At 46.9% G+C, this 21877-nt stretch overlaps 1 protein-coding gene across 9 annotated transcripts in view; it reads left to right on the top strand.

Annotated features, from left to right (window-relative positions):
• MED12 (mediator complex subunit 12) overlaps window positions 1-21877 on the top strand; it is a 49095-nt gene that overhangs the window by 10240 nt on the left and 16978 nt on the right. For 5 of the 9 annotated variants that reach the window (XM_053374412.1, XM_053374411.1, XM_053374417.1 and 2 more), the window contains 18 exons: window positions 1821-1952; window positions 2966-3092; window positions 3247-3473; window positions 3586-3669; window positions 4264-4437; window positions 11091-11235; window positions 12518-12636; window positions 12996-13040; window positions 13260-13403; window positions 15109-15272; window positions 16120-16251; window positions 16353-16580; window positions 16863-17007; window positions 17914-18034; window positions 18169-18270; window positions 19329-19442; window positions 19583-19737; window positions 21009-21188. In XM_053374412.1, coding sequence (XP_053230387.1) covers window positions 1821-1952; window positions 2966-3092; window positions 3247-3473; window positions 3586-3669; window positions 4264-4437; window positions 11091-11235; window positions 12518-12636; window positions 12996-13040; window positions 13260-13403; window positions 15109-15272; window positions 16120-16251; window positions 16353-16580; window positions 16863-17007; window positions 17914-18034; window positions 18169-18270; window positions 19329-19442; window positions 19583-19737; window positions 21009-21188 — 2538 coding nt within the window. The remainder of the gene's footprint in view (window positions 1-1820; window positions 1953-2965; window positions 3093-3246; window positions 3474-3585; window positions 3670-4263; window positions 4438-11090; window positions 11236-12517; window positions 12637-12995; window positions 13041-13259; window positions 13404-15108; window positions 15273-16119; window positions 16252-16352; window positions 16581-16862; window positions 17008-17913; window positions 18035-18168; window positions 18271-19328; window positions 19443-19582; window positions 19738-21008; window positions 21189-21877) is intronic. The other 4 variants (XM_053374416.1, XM_053374418.1, XM_053374415.1 and 1 more) reach the window with 1 other exon arrangement.

Raw genomic sequence — 21877 nt, 5'->3', positions numbered from 1 at the left:
TTTTAAGGGTGCTGAAAATTGTAGCTCTGTAAGGGGTAAAGTACAGTTTGCATGATTCCCCCCTTTTCTTGAGGGGTGCATATAGTTGTTGTTGGCATCTATCTGTCTTGGGAGACAGTGGAGTGTGCTGGGGGTGAAGTCAAACCACAGTGTTGGCAGCACCCAAGTGACCTCCCCATTGCTTAAGCCAGGGCAGCATGAATGAAGGCCCTGGGTGACCAGATGACAAGACAACCCCTCTCAGCCTCACTGATGTGGTCCAAAAGAAAGCAGAGCAAAACTTTGGTACCAGCTGGGCTCTGGAGTTGCCGGAAGGAGGTGTACAAGGTGTCTTCCAGCTGTCTTAAGGACTCCACTCCAGATTTGTGTTGAGTTCTATAGTGTGTATGCAGCCAGAGAATGTTGGAAGCAGGTTTCATGTAGAGACCGTGGTCCGTTGCGTCGATTCCAGTTCAATCCATAGCGTTCACCACCTCTTGTTTCAGCTTCACAATGTCAAAGCACATAGGACAAAAGCCATGCACAGTGCAGAGAATGTGGGTAGAAGTAAGTCCGTTCCTGCCTCCTCCCTCCGTTTTCCCATAATACCAGAACTCGGAACCACCTTGTGATGCTGAATAGTGGGAGGGGGTCGGTCAGTGGCTGCTGTCAATAACCTCTGGGTTTAGGAGCAGTGTGTGCCACCTGCTTCAGGAGATAGGGTTGTGCCAGGCGTTCAGAGTCTGTTTACAGGATGTTCCAGAGAGCAAAGCCAGAGTACAGTCCAGGGTCAAGAACGGAGGGAAAGTCCAGCCATTGGCCAAGGGAAGGTTGCTTCTCAGCAAGTCACCACCGTCAGTCTAGAAACTGGAGTAATGAAACTGTTCTAGAAGCTTTCGCAAGGGACTGAAGGCTTTTATGCAGGAGTCTGTTAGGAGCAGCTAGTGATCATCACTCTCTTTTCTGAGGCACCATACAAAAACATTCTTGTTTTCCCCAGGCATTTGGTCATTAATGTTCTGCTTATCTTTAGTGGAGTGGCACTGAGTTTGAACTGTTTGTGTGTATGTGTGTGTAACTTTAGGTTGTTTAGCATGGTTTCTAACGTAAGCCAATTGCAGTTTTGCTTTTCTGGGGGGGAGGAAGGAGCAGTCATAATCCTCTCCCCTTGGATCACTCTAGCAGGCCTCTTCTGGCATTAATGTTTGCTTTGTTTAACACTGTGACTGAAGGAAAGCAACAGCTGGTGTTGCAGACCTGAATTTATATCCTGACCTGGCCTGATCTCTGGGCCTCTACTAGAGCATTTTCTCTCTGAGCAATGTGGGAGGAGAGCACAGGGTCTGTGGGTAGGGGTTCTTTGAAACTATAGGACCTCAGAACCCCTTCATGGTCAGTCTGCAGAAATGGAGCCTGTCACCAGCCCCCGGCACATTTAGATACCCTGCACCAGGGGTTCCAAAATTGTGGGTGGTCTACAAGCTTAATTCAGGTGGTCTGGGGCATGTCTGCGTTAAATATTTGTATTGATATTTAACTATAATGCACCAAAACACAATAAAAAGAAGAAGAAGCAATAAACAGAAGCTTCTTTTGTTTCTGACATTGTGTTTTCGTGCATTACTGTTCGGAGTTTGTGGAATTTGTTACATAAGAAATAAAAGAAGTGATAAAAATGCAGTTAGAACTCACACAGCATCTAGTACAGTGCATTACAATTGCTACAACAGGCAGAAAAAAACATCATTAAGTGATCCGCTAGGACCATCAGCAGTTTTCAACTGGTCTGGGGCAGAGGGGAGCTTGAGAACTGCTGCTCTACTCAACCTGTTTCCTGGCAGATCTCCCCAGATGATGACGCAGTTGTGGCCCTTCTGTGTGAGTGGGCTGTCAGCCACAAGCGATCCGGGCGCCACAGGGCAATGGTTGTGGCCAAGCTGCTGGAGAAGCGGAACTCTGAGATTGAAGCGGAGGTGAGTGCGGGAGCACTTTCAACTGCAGGGCCGGGCAGCAGTTGTTGGACTACAATGTCCATGATGCATAATTGATTAGCTGTTCTGGCTTGGGCTAACAGCAGTCCAACAGCATCAGGACAGCCACAGATTCACCACCCTTGCTGTAGGGAGAACTTGTAGGGGTGGAAGAAAAGAAAAATTTGCAAGGAATCTAGTGATTTGGGGAAAGCATCCTCCCACAACCTGGTGTCCTCCAGATGTTTGGGCTACAACTCTCCATCAGTCCCTGGGACTGATGGGAGTTGTAGTCCTGGAAGGCACTAGGTTGGGAAAAGCTGGGGTAAGTACTCTTAAAATCCCACTCTTCCACCTAGACCTGGTTATTAAGGTTTGATGCAGAGTTTGAGTTGGGGGGTAACTCTGAAGCTCACTAGGTGTCCTTGGACAAAATGCTAGTAACAGCTTCTGTTATCACCTCCAGGATATTGGTGTCATTCATGTGTGGACGACCATGGTAGTAGCTTTGTTTGCTTCAAAATTATAACCAACTCTTCTGTTAAAAAAACAAAAAAAGGCTGTTTAGAAAATCCCCAGAATAAAAACGGTAATAGAATTCTATTTAAATTAAGCAAAAACATAACATAACATAGCAACATAACATAACATAACATAACTTGGTGGAAGAGAACATAGTCGCAAAAAACTGGAGGCACTGTACCTCTGAATACCAGCTGTTGGAAATCACAAGTGGGGAGAGTGTAGAGTGCAGTGCAAAAAGCAGCCACTCGCCCACCTGTCTAACCTCTGAAGGCCGGGCAATGTAGAACAGGGTGTCAGCTGACATCCTTAGAGAGCTGAGAGGCCCATACAGGAGACAGATGTTGTTAAGATACCCTGGTTGCTATGCTGTGAAGCCCTCGGTTACTGGGGCAGGGTTTTGCTTCATCCAAAGGCAGCAAACTGCAGAAGCAGGATGGTCTTTGTTTTGACGGTTGAGGGGCTGGGGACTAACCACATCCCTTTCTGCCCAGAGGTGCGGAGACTCAGAAGTGGTGGACGAGAAAGGCTCCATCTCCTCAGGTTCCCTCTCGCCAGTCGTTACGCCCGTCTTTCAGGACGTCCTCATGCAGTTCCTGGACACCCAGGCTCCCGTGCTAAGTATGGGCTCTGGTGTATGGGCTCTCACCTTCAACTCCTGGCAGGCCCCGAGGCGGCAGTTGGGAAAGCATTGCCCTCCTTTGCTTACCCTTCCTTTGGGGAAATGTGGCTACACTGCTGCTTCCTCACCTGCTCTTCTCCCTTTCCCTGGCAGCCGACCCCAGCAACGAGAACGAGAGGGTGGAGTTCTTCAACCTGGTCCTGCTGTTCTGTGAGCTGATCAGGCACGACGTCTTCTCCCACAACATGTACATGTGCACGCTGATCTCCCGCGGGGACCTGGCCATCGAGCATGGGCCTCGCCCTCCTTCGCCCTTTGACGACACAGCCGACGAGCACGACAGGAAGGAGGTGGAAGGGAGCAGCAGCATGAAGCTGGAGGTGTGGGCCAGGGAAGAGAAGGAGATAGTGCAGGAGAAAAAGGGGACTTTGGGGCTTGCTTGTGGGGCTTTTAGGATCTGAATGGCTGCGCCTTGTTTCCTGTCTCTCCCAGGACACGGGCCTGTCAGAGTGCCAGATGGACATTGACCACAACTCCAGCGTGATTTTTGATGATATGGAGAAGACAGATTTCTCGGTATGACCTGCCAGGGTGGCCCTGGCCAGGCCCCTTTCTAAGTCCTATACTTCTGACTTCAGAAAATAATGGGGGGGTTTGGTGCCCCCTACCCCAGTGTTTGGGGGGGAGTAGTGCATGCCTTTGGTTTCCTCTGCCTGGTATGCTGCAGAGAGGGCACAGCCCATCAGCATTCTGCTCCCTGAATGCCCTTTTTTTTTCAGTATTCAAAGAGGCAGCCAGGGATGAGGGCAGAGCTTGGCACAGCCAAAGTCACCTTTTCGTGGCAGCCAGAGTGGGGTTGTGTGCAGGGAGTCAGGTGGCCCTGACAGCGTAAACGTGGGTTTAGTGGGAGAGACAGAAGCAAGTCGTTGGAATCCTTGGAAGCCAGCTGATTACCCCAGGCTCCCGCCTCCCACTGCACTGCCTGGTGCTCAATGAATGCAGTGAGTGACAGGCCTGTTTGGTGTGTTGGCCACGTGACTATAGCAACCTTGCTTTGGTGTCCTTCCGAGACTGCTTTTTTTGAAGGTAGCCTTTTTCCTTCCCCTTTCCAACTAGTTCAGTGACCTCACCTTGCCTTCTGCGTGTGCATCTCTCTTCTCCCCCCACCAGATGTTTTCCCCTCCCATGCACTGCGAGTCCAAAGCCAGCCCTTCTCCGGAGAAACTGGATCTTGAGAAGGACATCAAGCCTCTCCTGAAGGACAGAGTTGCAGATGGAATGCTGGCGTCCCTCTATGAGCAGCCTCGGCATATCCAGTACTCCATGCACTTCCCTATTCCACAGGTAGGAGAGGAAGCAGCTCAAGGCTTGCTCTGGATGGAGAGAACAGGAGTAGAAATCAGATGCATGAGACCTAATCTCCTCTAAATAAAATGACTGTATTATGCTATCAGTTGTGGGAAACCCACAGCACACGCTGCAGTGAATAACAACACATTACAGATAAATGCATACCATGTTTACTAAACAGTGGAATACAAGTGAAGGTCAGTTTCCACTACACACACTCCCAAGGAACTAGAAGTTAGCTATTTCTTCTGAACTCCAATTAAGTTGTAGCTAGGCTGGAAAGCTTGCCTCTTGTTTGGTATCCATATGAAAATTTCCTATAAAGCACATTCATTTTTGCATACCATCATGTCAGTTTGCAATCAAAACCTTTCATAAATCAAAAGAAACTTGCCACTCGAGTTCCAAACAAATATTCAACACAACCAGGCCAATTAGTTAAATTAATTAATTAAATTTGTTAGTTGCTTTATCTTGCCCAGGACAACTCAGAGCGCTTCCAACCAACCAACCAGGCAGACAATTAAAGCTCACTAGATACATTAAAACCATGGGGTGAAAAACAACAACACCTACATTGAAAACATTCCACCTACTTCTACAAGGCTGCTGATAGTTCTAGGCCGAAGACCTGGTTATAGAGGAAAGTTTTTTGTCTGGCACTAAAAAAAATAATAAGACTAACCCTCCCTTTTAGAAAATAACCCTGGTTTCAGAAAATTTACTTGTCAAATTGCTTTTAAACGGCTTACGTTGCAAACTGAGTCTGCCTGTGTTATATTTCCACTATTTTACTTTTTATTTTTGATGATAAGTTATGCTGCAATAGGCAGGTGATGAACTGCCTACTGCTGTTCAGCTAGCTGAAACTTCAGCTAGTGCAGAATTCAGCAGCCAGGTTGCTCACCGTAGCAAAATGGTTTGAGCATATTACACTGATCCTGGTGTGACTGCACTGGCTACCAATTAGTTTCCAGGCCCAATTCAAAGGGCTAGTTTTGACCTATAAAGCCTTAAATGGCTCAGGGTTGCAATACCTCAAGGGCCGCCTTTTTACATATGAACCTATGAGATCGTCTTCTGAGGCCCTCCTTCATGTGCCTCCTCCTTGAGAGATCTGGAGGGTGGCAACATGAAGACAGGCCTTCTCTGCATTTACTCCCCATCTGGAATGCTTTCCCCAGGGGAATTCGCCTGGCGCCTTCATTATACACCTTTAGGCGCCAGGCAAAAACGTTCCTTTTTAACCAGGCCGTTGGTTGATTTGATTGACATGCTATGCCCTTTCAAAATGTGGGTTTTTTGGGGGGGTTATTGGGTGGTTGTTTTTATTCTGATTATATATTTTGTGGTTTTATATTTTGATTTTGTTCTATGAACCGCCCAATGACCTCTGGGTATAGGGCGCTATATAAGTTCAATAAATAAATAAAATTAAACGTACCGTAATTTTCGCTCCAAAACATGCACTTTTTTGCTCCTTGAAAGTAAGGGAAAATGCCTGTGCGTGTTATGGAGCGAATGCACGGACCGGAGCCATGGCTGCCGTCAGTCAAGCAAAAACAAAGCTCCTTCTCCACACACACCCCACGCGTGCTCCTTGTCCCTTGAGTTCTTTTCCTTCCCTCCCCACTTAAAACGTGGTTACAAAGCACGGATCCACATGGATCCTCAGGATTTTTGCACTGGGTCACCCCAAGTTCACCATCAGATCACATAGCATGTCCATGGCTACAGCCTGCACCAAAAAACACACACGCACCCACTGTTTCATGGGGCCGCAATGGCGCAAAAACGTGGTTACAAAGCATGGATCCACATGGATCCTCAGGATTTTTGCATTGGGCTACCCCAAACTCACCGTCAGATCACATGTCTGTGGCCACAGCATGAACCATAAAAATCATACATCCACTGTTTCGTTTAGAATATTTTTTCCTTGTTTTCCTCCTCTAAAAACTACGTGCGTGTTATGGTCAGATGCATGTTATAGAGCGAAAAATACGGTAATTCTCTATTTGTCTTCCCCTTGTCTGAATAAAGAGAGCCGGTAATGTTTAATACACTTAATGATAACATCAGCTTACATTCTATAAACAAGATCTTTGACCGATATAGTGACTAATACAACATGCAGGTAGTATGGATTCAAATTTCTCCTGTGTCACTTTGAAAAATGTAATCTCCATTAGAATTTGTAGGTCTTTTCTTTTTAAAAAAATTATTTATACTTTTCACATTTATACATTTCATTAATTTTACGATCATTTTAACATTTCAAGGTTTGACTTCCTTCCCCCTCTTTCTGCAGTTCCTTAAATTTATTTTTTAATATCTTCTGCATATCCAAACTCATTTAATTATCTACTCTAAATGTATACTCTTATGAAACTGCAGGTTATTACAATAATCCTGCCAATTTTAAAATCTTTTTACAGTTTAACTGTATATATTCAATAAACCGTTTCCATTCATTTATAAAAAGTTTGTTATCTTGATTTATTATTCTTCCGGTAAGTTTTGCCATTTCTGCATATTCCATAAGTTTTTGTATCCATTCTTCCTTTCCTGGGACTTCTTTCAATTTTGGGGCGAGTGACATTCTTGCCACTGTAGTCGCATACATGAATAAATTTCTGTACAGTCTGGGTAGTTCTGTTCCTATAATTCCCAAAAGAAAAGCTTCTGGGTGTTTTTTTTACAAACGTTATTTTAAACATCCTTTTCAATTCATTATAATTTCCCAGTAAGCTTTAACCTTACAACAAGACCACCGCATACGATAAAAAAAAACCTTCTTTCGCTTTGCATTTCCAACACTTCATTGATTTAGATTTATACATTTTTGCCAGTTTACTCGATGTTAGATACCAACGATATATCATTTTCATATAATTTTCTCTTAAACCATAACATGCTGTAAATTTTATACAGTGGTATCGCGGGTTACAGACACTTCAGGTTACAGGTGCTTCAGGTTACAGACTCCGCTAACCCAGAAATAGTACCTCGGGTTAAGAACTTTGCTTCAGGATGAGAACAGAAATTGTTTGGCAGTGGCAGCAGGAGGCCCCATTAGCTAAAGTGGTACCTCGGGTTAAGAACGGTTTCAGGTTAAGAACGGACCTCCAGAACGAATTAAGTTCTTAACCCAAAGTACCACTGTATTCATATTCCACAATTGTTCCCATGCTTCCATGTCTATATTATGACCAATACCTATTACCCAATGTATCATTGCGGATTTTACACACACATTCTTTGTCTCCCATTCCAATAATATTTTATACATTTTAGACACCTTATACATTATATTCCAACAGGTCTTACTCCAGTTGTGATATTTGTTCCCCAAACCCTCGTATCTTATCTTTCTTAAATACTTCATTCAAATGATGATATTGTAACCATGTTGTTAATTTCCCTGATAATTCCTTAAATTCTTTTAATTTATATTCTCCTCCCTCTTGTTTTAATAGTTTTCTATAAGTTGCCCACCCTTCTATCATATTATTTTTCTTTACCACTATAGCTTCCAGCGGTGAGAGCCATTTAAAAAAAATTTTTGATTTAATTTTTAAAATTAATTTATTACCTCTAATAAATTATTGTATTTATCCCATACTCTATACAAGTTTTTCCTAATTATATGATTTGTAAATCTTTTATGAACTCTCACCTTTTGTACCATAAATAAGCGTGCCAGCCAAAAATATTATCATGACCTTCTAAGTCTAAAATATGTGAATTTCCTAACATCCATTCCTTCAACCAACAAAGACAGCATGCCTCATAATAAAATCTCATATCCAGCAGGGAAAAACCTCCTCTTTCTTTTGCATCTATCAATATTTTATATTTTATTCTCAGTTTTTTCCCTTGCCAAATATATTTGGAGATATCTTTTCGCCATACATTGAAACAATCTGTCCTGCCAATCACCGAAATCAATTGAAACAAAAATAACATTCTGGGCAACACATTTATCTTTATGGTCTACAGTCTACCTAATAATGAAAGATTCATTCTGTTCTAAATTTGCAAATTTCTTTTAATATCTTACCACCTTTTTAAATAATCATCTCTATATAAATTTATATTATTTGCTGTTACCCATGCACCTAAATATTTAACCTTTCTTTCAATCTTTAAACTGGATACATCTTGTAATTTGTTCTTATTCTCCTTCTTTATATTTTTAAGCAAGAGTTTGGTTTTACCTTTATTAATCTGCTACTTCGTCAATTTTTTAAAATTTCTTATAATACTTTGAGGATTGACTCTATTGGTTCTTCTACAGATATCACCACATCATCTGCACATGCTTTTAATTTATATTGTCTCTGTTCCACTCTTACGTCTTTAATCTTGATTACATCTTATTCTTTGCGCCAAAACTTTAAAACTATTATAAACAATAAAGGTGACAACAGACAGCCTTGTATTGTTCCTTTAGTTATTTTACACTTCTCAGTCAGAACGCTATATACCATCTGCTTAGCTGACTGGTCAGTATATATTACCTTAACTCCTTTTATATAAGTGTCTCCACAACCCATATATTCTAAAACTTTAAACATAAAATCGCAGGAGACATTATCAAATGCTTTTTTTAGGAATCAAAATTATATAAGCATTCTTCCATGATTTTGGCAGCTCGCCAATATTTAAAATCATATTCATAATGTCCTTTAATGGTTGTTTTAGATAATCCTGCCAAGAATTTGTAGGTCTTGTTGTGTTTTGATGTCATGTGCACCATTGTATTTACAGTGAAGGAAATCTTGTTTGGCACTTTTCCTCTTAAGGCTCTCTAAGTAGATTCTTTGTTGTGTGTGTTTTTCATATGTAAACAAGAAGAATAGGTGGCGGAAGACACCTGTTGTGTATAAATTTATATTGCTAGATGGGAACAGGCCACTTAGTATGGTGTTTGAGGTGGCTTCTGCCTGCAGCAGTTCTTCTCCAACTTTTAGCACTGCAGAAATCCATCTGGGGTTTGACAAGCTGCATATTCCACCTGACACCACTTAATTCCCTCCTCACCACTGCCTTCCATGTAGTTGAGATGCTGTCACTTTCCCCTCATTACATCCTCAAGAACATGAGGGAGATATCATTTGCAGAAGTTGCTTCTGTGTGCTTGTCAAACTTCTCTGCAAACTTCTCTGCCCATGACCTGCATCATTTGGGTTTTGCTACCTTTCTGGGTTAGAACAGGGTGGTCCAACATGCAGCCTTCAAGGCCTCTTTTGTCAGCCCTCAACATTTGACATGCCCCCCCCATGCTTGCGCTGCCTTCCCAAAGCCGAGTAAGCATGGCACTTTGGGAAGGAGGTTTGAGGGCTCTTACAGTGTGCTAGTTAGTGCTTTCCCACCTTTTGGAAGAAGGTGGGAGGACTCTAGGAAATGTGAAAGCCCTGAGTTAGAACATGAATTTGTGCATGCTTCCTCTCCCCGCCCCCTGCCTGATTTATAAAAACATTAATGTGGCTGTCCCCCCATTTAAAAAAGGTAGTATGGTAACTTGCAGGGTTCGGCTACTGACACAAAACAAAGCGACCTATCACCCATCTTATTATGATTAATATTTATTAGCTGCTTTTTTCAGAAACATGAACTCAGAGTGACTTGGAAACAACTTGCAAAGTAGAAACTTGGAGGCAGCTTCTTAGACTGTGATCTGGAGCGGGGTGGGGGCTGTGGCCCTCCAGATGTTGCTGGGCTCCAACTCCCAGCAGCCCCAGCAGCCAGCATGGCCACTGGCAAGGGATGATCGAAGTCCAGCATCATCCGCTGGGCCACAACTTTCCCACCCTTGATCTAGTGCATAGTGCAGTGTGGCAAAGATGGCCAATGTGCCATATAAACTTTTCTCTGCCAGCTACTTTATGCATGTAGATTTAGGAGAGAGGGCACAGCTCAGTGGCAGAGTGTGTGCTTTGCATGCAGAACTTCCCAGGTCTGACTGCTGGCATTTTCAGCCAAAGGCTTTAGATAGATAGGTGCTGAGGGACAAAGTAGGCCCATCATGGGCTGGGTGGACAAAAGTTCTGATTTACAACATGGCACCTTCCTATGAGCAACTCTTGCGTTTTTCTCAAAAGCATTTCCCACTGCCTGCTACGTTATGAAAATTCTTTATGTTCTCTGCCTTGGTTCACCAACCCTGCACTAAAGAGTACTGTTTTTGGTTCAGCAGGCCAGACCTTTCTCTGGGCAACCCCCTGTTGAAGTCCATTGTGCAGCACTTCCCAAGCGCCTGGAAGCCAGTTGGTGGTTAGGCGCTTGGGAACTGCCTTGCAAGGGGCTTTGCTGTTGCTGCAGCACCAAGCTGTTTGCATTGAAATGACCATTAGAGCTGAGGTTTTCTCCCTCTATTTTGGCAGCAGTTTCAGTGCTGGTAGAGATGCACCTTGCTCCTGCCTAGTTGTCCCTTTGCAGCCACTCCAGTACCTGCCCACTGCACCTGACATCAGGTGTGGGGTAGGTGAGCATGGTTTAGGGGAAATGTCTTTGAGGTCCCCCACACCCTGCTTCACTGGGTTTGTGAGGTAGGCAAGGGCCTCTTAACACTGTTAGCTGGAAAACCTCCCCGCCTGGCATCAGCAACTGACACCCATCCCTTCCAACCTCTTACATCTCAGGAGGAGTCAAGCAGCCACGAATGCAACCAGCGGCTGGTGGTCCTTTTTGGTGTTGGGAAGCAGCGTGATGAGGCACGGCATGCCATCAAGAAGATAACCAAAGATATCCTGAAGGTGTTAAACAGGAAGAGCACAGCAGAGACAGGTCTGTGGGGCACTTGTGTGTCCAAAGAGCAGGCTTTCCCAAACCTGGGTCTCCAGCCGTTGTTGTTGGACTACAACTCCCATCATCCCTACCTAGCAAGACCAGTGGACAGGGATGATGGAAATTGTAGTCCAAAAACAGTTGGAGTCCCAAAGTTGGGAAACCCTGTGTTATGGGATCGTGCACTTTACATGGGGCTTCTTTTGAACACTGGAAAGGACAATGTGTTCAAAATATGGCAGTGCTTGTGGGTGAGATCACATTTGGTCAGTATTGAAATAATTGTGTTGGCTTCCTGGCCTACTTCAGAGTGCTGCTTTTGACCCAAGTGGCCTGTGACCAGGTTACCTGAATGGTCATCTCCAATATCACTATCATCTTATTGTTACCATTATTACATTTCTTACCTGCGTTATGTTTCTTCACGTAAGGTCCCAGGGCCACATTACAGCAGTGTAAAAACATGATATTAAAGTCAGTTAAAGCAATTTACAGTCAAAAGAATAGGGCGGCTCCTAGAAACACACACCTCAGGCGTAGAATGCCAGAATAAAGAGGTGCGTGTTCAGCATGGGACGGAAGCTGTCCTGTGAAGATGCTACATGTGCCTCTGTGGGGAGTGAATTCCATAGCTTAAGTGCTGCCACTGATAGTGAACACTCTCCTGGGCTGCTTTCATGCCCTAAACTTCTGAGGGTGGTGGAGCTACCAAGAGGATCTTAACATATGAGAGGGTCTCCAGGGAAGGAAGCAGCCTTTCCAATATCTGGGGCCTAATTATTTAGGGCTTTGAACACTAATTTGACCACCTTCATTTGATCCTGGTAATGAACTGATGATCTGCCAGCCTGCTAAGGTCATCCTCTGAAGGCCTCCTGCAAAGTTAGGTGAGCCACACCTGGAGAGGAGGCTTTTTATTTTGAGGCACCTAGCCTATGGAATGCTATCTTCCAGGATATTCAGGGGCCCTCTCTGAGATACGTTTCGGGCACCAGGTTAAAAACCACTCTGTTTGCTGAGGTTCTTTGGGGCACAATAATATACAGTGCTTCTAATTCCCAACTACCATACTGTAAACTGCTGCTTTTTGTACTTACCGAGTAATTGCAAAACTCATTGCCATTTTCACATTGATTTTCTACTGACATTGTATCGCTTATGGTTTTCCTGAAGCTGCTCTCTGTGTTTATGCAAATGGAAAATGTGGGGCTTACATTTCTAAGCAAAAGCTAAGCAGCAGCCGTGTGGTTTTGTTTTGTTTTTCCTCCTTCCTTCTGTATAGGGGGAGAGGAGGGGCAGAAAAGGAAACGGAACAAGCCAGAGGCCTTCCCGACAGCCGAGGACATCTTTGCTAAGTTCCAACACCTTTCTCATTTTGACCAGCACCTTGTCACCTCTCAGGTGTGTGCCTTGTGCGTGAGGACAGGGATCTCCTTTGGTCATGTGCCTTTCAGCTGATTACTGAAAGGCACATGTGTCTCAGGGGCAGAGCATGTGCTATGTACATAGAAGGTCCCAGGTTCAATCCCTGGCATCTCTGGTCTATAGTTTCATGCAGCAGATGTTGAGAAAAAGAAAGAAAACTGCTGCCGGTCAGTGAAGACAGTATTGGGCTACATCAGGCATGCAGATCCTTCTTCAGGCCATGGGCCATATTCCATTGTGTGCAAGTTTTTTGGGGGGGGATGCCAGTGGTGGGTGTGGCCAAAGTAGGCATGGCCAGACACACCTACACACCCCGCTCTCCATCCTTCATCCAGGCAAGCAAGAGATCCCATCACAGTGCAAGGACACATTCCACCCAGGTAAAGTCCCTAGAGGAGGGGACAGAACAGGGCCAGTGAGGGGTGTGGCCTGGGGAGGGGGCATGGCCCGGGACAGACAGAGAGGCCTGGAGGGCTGCATCTGGACCCCCCCAGGGCTGACACCCACCCACCCCAGGCGATGTGGACCAATGGGCTGCCTTGATGCAAGGCAGCGGCTTCGTAATTGGTGGCTGTTGACCCCCTGCTCCCCAACTCCAGGTATCGCGCAACGTCTTAGAGCAGATCACCAGCTTTGCCTTAGGGATGTCCTACCACCTGCCCCTGGTGCAGCACGTCCAGTTCATCTTCGACCTGATGGAGTACTCGCTCAACATCAGTGGGCTCATCGACTTCGCCATCCAGGTGGGCATCTCGAAGCTGGGGGCTGATGATAGAAGCCACTTCGGTCCCCTCTTCATTTCTCTCCCTCCCATCTTCCTTATAGCAGCCTTTCCAGCCTGATACCCTTTAGATGTTTCAGACTACAACTCCACCTGCACCCATCAGCACAGCTGGCTTGGGCTGTTGTGAATAGTGGTCCAAGGCACGTGGATGGCACTTGGTTGGGTCCTACTGCTGTATGCGTTGACCCCACCCCTTCCAGAAACCTTGTGCTTGGTTAAGTCAGGGATGCAGAAAGCAATCGTCTTTCAAACATGGTTGGACTCACAGTTCCCATCATCTCCAATGGTCAGGTGATGCAGCAGAGCTCTTCTTATGTTACCAAATACAATAGTGAAAGGATAGCAGTGAGAATGAACAGACAGAACAAAATTGTACGCACCAAATGGAAGTGCATGTAATACAGTGGTACCTCTGGATGCGAACAGGATCCATTCCAGAGCCCCGTTCGCATCCTGAGTAGAACATAACATGCATGTGCTCGGGTTGTGTTTCGCCGCTTCCGCGCATGCGTGTTATGTCATTTTGAGCGTCTGCACGAGCGGTGAAACCCGGAAGTAACGTGCTCCGTTACTTCTGGGTTGCCGCAGAGCGTAACTTGAAAACGCTCAACCTGAAGCATATTTAACCCGAGATATGACTGTACACAAACTGTTTGCACCTTACTGTTGTTAGTCCAGTTGGAGAGAGGCGTCCAAGTGAGCTGTCTCCACCCACCAACCAGGATCAGAGCATCTTCTCTGTTCTTTCCTCTCATGTTCTGCCTTTTGTGTTTCATAAAAGAGAAGTCTGCTTCTTGCCTTTCTCCAGTCTGCTTCTCCCTCTGTTCCATAGGAACACCAGAAGAGCCCTGCTGGGTCAGGCCAAGGGCCCAGAACCATGTTATTGTACAGTGGTGAACCAGGTTCGCTTGAGAATGCTGCAAGCAGGACAGGAGTACAATAGTGCTCTTTTCACTTGTGCTCCCCAGCAACTTATTCTGGAGCATGCTGTCTCTGATACTGGAGATACTTTAGTACAATGTTTCTCAAACCTGAGTCTCCACCTGTTTTTGGATTTTAGTTCACATCATCCCTGACCACTGGCTCTGCTAGCTAGTTGTAGTCCAGCAAACCTTGAAGCTGAGCTGCCTCGAGATAAATCTCGCGGCTTCATTTACCAAAACAAAAAGCAAAACTTGGATACGTTTTCACTTTAAAAGGCCCATCACCTGCCACTGTGATGCCTGGCCTGCAAACTCTGGTTTGATTGTGTTCTCCAGACCCAAGATTCCAAGCTGTTGTTTGCAGCTGGTTGGTGATCCTTGTTTGGAGGCTTTGTGCAAGTCACAGCTTCCTGGGTCAGGTGTTACAAGAAATTGTGGCTTTGCCCCAAAGGGAAAGTAATTCATTTAAGCATGTGGGAGAGAGGAGGGACTGTGTGAGCACAAAGCCCCATGGGGAACTAGCCACTGGCTACTTAGAGAGTTCATGGGTGAGGGGGCCACAGACCTACATCTCCAAGCCCCTCAGTATTCTTTTGGAAAACTTCAGCTCCTGACCTATTTCTGTCAACAGAAACAGAAACATCTTTTGTAAGGGGCTGGGAATGGTGGTCTGTGAGCTAGTGTGCTGTGTCACTCACACATGCCTCCTTTAATCATTACATTTTCTTGTGTTGAATCCAGCTGCTGAATGAGCTGAGTGTGGTGGAGGCAGAGCTGCTGCTGAAGTCCTCTAACCTGGTGGGCAGCTACACCACCAGCCTGTGCCTGTGCATCGTGGCCGTGTTGCGGCACTATCATTCCTGCCTTATCCTGAATCAGGACCAGATGGCTCAAGTATTCGAAGGGTAGGAATCCAGTGCTTCTCAGCTGCTGCTCTAAGGGTGTCAGGGGCCTTGCATTGCGTAAGAGCTTCTTGCAGCTCCCCATCCTTAATGCCCGGAAATGCCCTGCATTGCCCCCTGCATGTTGAGTTTCCCCTCACAACCCTGCCTTCCATCACAGTTTCTCTCACTTTATTTGTAAACCTCTTGCTACATTTATATCCCACCATTTTTTCCAAGGAGCTCAAGGTGGCATACATGTTTCTCCCCCTCCCTTCCACTTTTAATCCTCACAACAATCGTGTCAGGGACTGGCAGGATGCTGATGAGTGTGCCTCAGGGGAAAGGGGGCTGGAGTCATGAGAAGGGGGCAGTGGTTTGTGGGGACCTGTACTAGTCAGTAGGCAAGAGTCAGAGGCAGGGAAAGCTTCGGAGATGGGAGGCAGGACACAGGATTGGTCAGGAAAAGAGGAGGAAGAGGCAGGTTGGGCAAGTGAAGGGCTAGGAGTTTCGCTGCCCTTTCTTGCACCATTGTCTCCCAGAACCAGGAGGGGATTGAAGAGGGAAGAGCAGCAGCAGCCTCCACACAGGCGTAGTCTCCGGCTGTGTGCACACAGGCCTTCAGGGGGAGATACATAAACTGGTGGAGGGTGTGTGGCCCTCTGTTGCTGCAAGTGCTCCATAGAGCACAGACCTGGGAATAGCTGCCTATACGCCAGACTGGTGATGGGGAGGGGGTGCGCTGATGACAGAAGGCTAGGCTGAGAGACTGTGGCTTGCCCCAAGGTGACCAAGTGGAGGATTGGAACCCTCCCTGACTTAATCCAACCCTCTCACCACTCCTTCACCCTGCTTTCTTCTGCCCCTTCAGGTTGTGTGGGGTGGTGAAGCATGGCATGAACCGCTCTGACGGATCTTCTGCGGAACGCTGCATCCTAGCGTACCTCTATGACCTCTACACTTCCTGCAGCCACCTGAAGAGTAAATTTGGAGAGCTGTTCAGGTGAGCGCCATCTGGCTATCTAGGGAGGTGACGCAGGGAAGTGCGTTTTGTTTCTCCTACCTAAAAGGTCCTCATCCACCTTCCTTCCTTCTCCCCACCAGCGACTTCTGCTCCAAGGTGAAGAACACCATCTACTGCAACGTGGAGCCATCCGACTCAAACATGCTGTGGGAGCCCTTGTTCATGATCGACACCATCGAGAATCCGTCGGCCCACAACTTCACCTACACCAACCTGGGCAAGAGCCTCACCGACAACCCGGCCAACCGCTACAGCTTTGTGTGCAACGCCCTCATGCACGTTTGTGTGGGGCACCACGACCCTGATCGGTGAGAGCTGGACTAGGCTGGTTGGGCCTCTGGGCTGGGCTACCTCTCCTCTTAGTGACACTTTTTCAGGATGTAAGAGCTCTGGATGGGCTAGACTAGAGCAGAGCCGTCCGGCCCACCAGCCCTTCTCCTACAGGGGCCAACAGGCACTTCAGAAGAAAATTATGAAGCCAATAGGCCTTGCCTACATTTTTGCCTCCCTCCTAGAAGCATATAGCATTTTTTTTAAAAAAAATTTAAATTGTGATGCTTTTCATACTACCAATGCCTTTCCTTGCGCAGGGTCAACGACATCGCGATCCTGTGCGCTGAACTGACGGGCTACTGCAAGTCACTCAGTGCCGAGTGGCTGGGTGTGCTGAAGGCTTTGTGCTGCTCCTCCAACAACGGGACTTGTGGCTTCAATGACCTCCTCTGCAATGTGGACGTAAGGGCAGGGCCTGGGCTGTGATGGGGGTGGGGACATTGGAGTTGTGCTGGATAGAGTGTGCGTGGAGGCTGCTGAGGGTACCTGGAGAAGTGTCAGGGTGTGAAATCCTTGAGGAGCAACTCAAGGGAATACACAGGATGCTAGAAAGAGGAAAGGCACCTGTTTTACACGCAGAAGGTCACAGGCTCAATCCTGGCATCTCCTGGTAGGGAATCTGCCTGAAACCCTGGAGAGCAGCTGCTGGCCAGTGTAAACAATGCTGAGCGAGATAGACCAATGGTCTGGCTCAGTTCGAAGCAGCTTCCTGTGTTCCTATGTCTGCTGCTAGCTAAATATATACTGTGGAGTGCTGCATTTGCTTGAAGGGCTTTACCCTGAGGAATTTTAATCTCTGTCACAAGACATTTCTTTTTTCATTTCTTTACCTTTTCACTCTCTCTCTATTCTGTTATTATTCCCTTTAACATTCTCTCGTACTATATTTTGGTAAGAACTGCATGCAGGTGAAAGTGACAGACAGTTGGTAAAGGACCCTGTGTGAGAGGCAGGGAAGGTGAGATCCCAGGGTCAGAGGCTGGGGGAAGAAAGGGATGCTCCCCAGTGAGAGCTTGGAGGATGCTACCTTTTCTTATGGGACAAAAGTTAAGGTGAGAAAGGACTTTTTGTAATTTTTAATCCTTTCTCTTTTATCTCTTGCCTTCTTTTTTTGTTTCTTTTTTGTTTAGCTCAGTTTGTTTCTTAATTATATTATGAAAAGTCTTAATAAAACTTTATTTAAAAGAAAGAAAGGGAAAGAAACAAAGAGAAAGATAAATACTCCCCAGCCTGAGGCTATGGCGTGACGAGGTCTTGTGTGTGGATTGCTCTTGAGTGATTCCAGCTGTGGCCTTCTCCTCCCCTTAGGTGAGTGACTTGTCTTTCCATGACTCCCTTGCCACGTTCGTGGCCATCCTCATTGCTCGCCAGTGCCTCCTCCTCGAGGACCTGATCCGCTGTGCTGCCATCCCTTCGTTGCTCAATGCTGGTGAGTGCCTGCTTGCAATGGCTGGGACCCTGCTGCCTAGGAAGGGGCCTTGCAAATGGAGGCCTGCCCACCCTCCTTGAAAAGTAGAGGATCAGCTCAGATCAATTGCCACTGGTGGTTTTACCTTTCTGCAGCTTGCAGCGAGCAGGACTCGGAACCCGGAGCCCGCCTGACCTGCCGGATTTTGCTCCACCTCTTCAAGACCCCGCAGCTGAACCCCTGCCAGCAGGACAGCAGTAAGTGATCGCTCCTTTGGGGCTTTTCCTCTTCTGTGTCTCTTCTTGCCCTGATGGAGGATGCTGCTCTCCCCAAACCCTCTTTCCTGCTGTGCAGTTTCATGGTCAACCTGTTGCTGCTGACAGTTGTCTCTTCAGCCTATGGGGCAGAGCATGCCCCATGGGGTGGTGTCTGCAAGTTCTTCCCTTAACTCCATTAACTGATCCTAAACAGACACTCTTTTACCACCTCTTCCTTGCTTCCTCGCTTGCTGTGTCTCTTGACTTGGCCAGCTGGTGACATCTGCCCTTCTTTCTCATGGCTGGTCAAAACCACCTTCCCACATTGACTGAGCCAGCCTTTGCCCTGGTGGCCAGTCAGGCCTCTGGTGCCTTATGGTGACTCCCTGTGGCCACAGTAATGCACTGGATGGCCCTAAATATCTACACAGTAGCTACTAGCTGGGATGGCTAAATGGAAGTCTCCATTTATTGCTGGGATGCAGACCCTGTGACAGTCCCAAGAGTTATCAGACTCCAGCTTCCATAATCTCTAGCCATTGGTCATGCTGGCTAAGCATGATAGGAACCCCTCTTGGGGCTCCTCTTAGGTTGAGAGCCAGCAGGTGTCTTGAGCACTGTGGTTGGGTCTGGCCACCATTCCATTCCATTCACTGCTTTGTCAAGAAAAAACCCAAAAGCAGTTTACAAAAAAATTAAAAAAGCAGGAGAGTAACTTTGTAGGCTTATTTATAGGGCTATCGTAACTGTTTCCAAAAAGATCACAAAGAAACCAAGGTCTGCCCAATGTCCCAGGGAGGAGGCCAGCAAACACTTCTCACAATGTCCTGAAGGCTCCATTCTTGACCAGAATTTTTATCACTGTAGCTTTCCCAAGCACCAAGGCTTTAACAATAAGCAATGGCTAAATGTTCTGTACAATGACACCATCCTGGCTGCTCTGTGTTCACCAGCTACTGCATTGCCTTTGGGTGCTTTTTTGTCTCCCAGCTTGATCTGGAGTATTCATAGTCTGTTCACGGCAAGAGCTTTTCCCTTCCCTTGTCACCTTGCTACAGGCAAGCCGTCAGTGGGCATCCGCTCTTCCTGCGATCGACACCTGCTGGCTGCTTCCCAGAACCGCATTGTGGACGGAGCCGTGTTTGCTGTGTTGAAGGCTGTCTTTGTACTGGGTATGTGCCTGGGGAATGTAGGTTCCTGTCTCCAGGAACGTGAGGAGATGGGCACAGTCCTGCCTCATCTGAGAGGCACAGCAACATGTGGCCATTACATGTGGGTCTCTGCCCTGGGTGACCCTTGCTCCTGGTTGCAGGGGATGCCGAACTGAAGGGCTCTGGCTTTTCCCATCCGGCCGGGGTGGATGATCTTGTGGAAGATGACAAGAAGCCTGCAAGCCGGATGGTCTCCATAGAGACAGCCAGCCTGGACGTTTATGCCAAGTACGTCCTGAGGAGCATCTGTCAGCAGGTGAGCACAGTGAGCTTCGTTTGCCCTTCTATTGCTCCTGCCTCCCGTTCCATGGAGACATGGATGGTGGACAGGTTTCAGTCAGAGTTCTGACTTGTTGTGTGAGGTCTCCATGGGTTCATTGACCTGCCTTAGAAAACTCTGGGGACATGGTTGAGTTCCAGAATATGAATGGACCAGGGGACTGTTCTTATTGAGACCCACAACCTGGAGACCTTGGAGGAGAAATCAGATGAGGGAATATTCAGTCTACATCCAGTGGGTTAGGAATTGCCCCTGGCACTTCCTTTGTGGCCCTCATGGACAGAGGCCTACCACTGTCCTCAAATTCAGAGGATTTCCACAGAAGCCAGAGGCTGCAAAATAAGGTGAAGGCCCTCTAACGACGATGAGGATGATGATTTTAACCAAGCAGTCAGCAGCTCTTGGGAGACACTCCAGGTCTGGTCAGCCGACCCTTAGACATCAGCCCCCTGCAGAGACAATGTTTACAATAGCTTCTCTTAGCAGGTGCCCTTGGAGCTATCCAAGGTCCTGTTCTTTTCATTACGCTACAGTGGTACCTCTGATTACGAACGCTTCTGGTTATGAACGCTTCAGGTTATGAGCTCCTCTTAACTCAGAAGTAGCTGCTCTTGGCTGCGAACTTTGCCCCAGGATGTGAACAGAAATCATGCACCAGAGGCGTGCATGCAGCGGGAGGCCCCATTAGCAAAAGTGCGCCTCAGGATAACAATGGTTTCAGCTTAAGAACGGACCTCCAGAACAAATTAAGTTCGTAACCAGAGGTACCACTGTATTGTGAACTTCAAGCTCCCACAGACTTAGACTGTCCTTTCTCCTTCCCTGCCCTGTAGTTTTAGACTTTAGTAAGCACCTCTTCTAGGGAGTGTCTCCCTCTACAGTGCAAGAGAAAGGGCCCAGCGTGGGAGCCTTGGCTCACTCTACAGCAGTCCAGCTGTGACTCAGCTGGCCAGAGGCTGCTCGTTGCCTTGTGCCATGTGACTTTGGTAACATGATTGGCAGGGCAGGTTGCTGCAAGAACTGTAAAGTGTGACCGGCAAAGCATGGCCACCTCCTTGAAACAAACTCCTCCAAGAAGCTTGTGTGTCCAGATGCCAGGGTTGTGTGCATGGAGCAGCAGCCAGTGCAGACCAGCAAAAGTGGTCTGGTGAAGAGGCACCAGCCTTTTCAGATGGTGGGTCCCAGAGGCAAGGCCTCCCAGGCTGAGTTGGGCACTGTCACCCCTGTATGCTGTCTTCCACCTGCAGGAGTGGGTGGGTGAGCGGTGCTTGAAATCCTTGTGTGAAGACAGCAATGACCTGCAGGATCCTGTCCTGAGCAGCACCCAGGCCCAAAGGCTGATGCAACTGATCTGTTACCCACACCGGCTGCTCGACAACGAGGAGGGCGAGAATCCCCAGCGGCAGAGGATCAAGCGCATCTTACAGGTGCAAGCAGCTACAGTTTCCTTGGGGCATTGCTAAACATGGACTTCCCAGTGGGCTGCAGGGCAAGCCTGCATTGTGATTGAAGGTCGTGGCAGTGTGAGCTCCAGTGAGAGCCTTGCTCTTTACAATTCACTGCTAAGTTCAGCAGACTCTCACTTTATTTTTTGTTAAATCTTTCTAGACCCTTAGGGTGCAGGAATGTTTAATTGCATACATGGGAAATGCTAGCAAGAGGATATTCAGTGGTTGGGAAATGAGACTTCATTTTTTCTTCTTCTTCCTAAAAATCTAGTGCAAGCAAGGTGCAAAATAATTAGATAGATTCACTTTTGCTTAGCTTCTATAATTGAGGTTGGCCACTTAACAATCAGCCTGCATCAGCACAGAATTAATTTCTCCCAGCCCCTCTTCCTTTAAACATGGCCCTGTTCATAGCTTTGTAAGGAAGATGCATTTTGGGGTGTGTAAAAGAAGGATATGGGACAGCTGGAAGAATAAATAAACATGGGGCTACATTTGAAGGTGACTCAGAAACTGCAATTAATCCAGAATGCGGCAGTTAGACCCGTGACTGGGAGTGGTTGCTGGGACCATATAACTCCGGTCCTGAGAGACCTGCATTGACTCCCAGTACGTTTTCGAGCACAATTCAAAGTGTAGGTACTGACCTTGAAAGCCCTACACAGCCT

Source organism: Podarcis raffonei, chromosome Z (genome assembly GCF_027172205.1).
Source record: "Podarcis raffonei isolate rPodRaf1 chromosome Z, rPodRaf1.pri, whole genome shotgun sequence".
Taxonomy (NCBI): Eukaryota; Metazoa; Chordata; class Lepidosauria; order Squamata; family Lacertidae; genus Podarcis; species Podarcis raffonei.
This window is presented reverse-complemented; position numbering and strand designations above follow the sequence as displayed.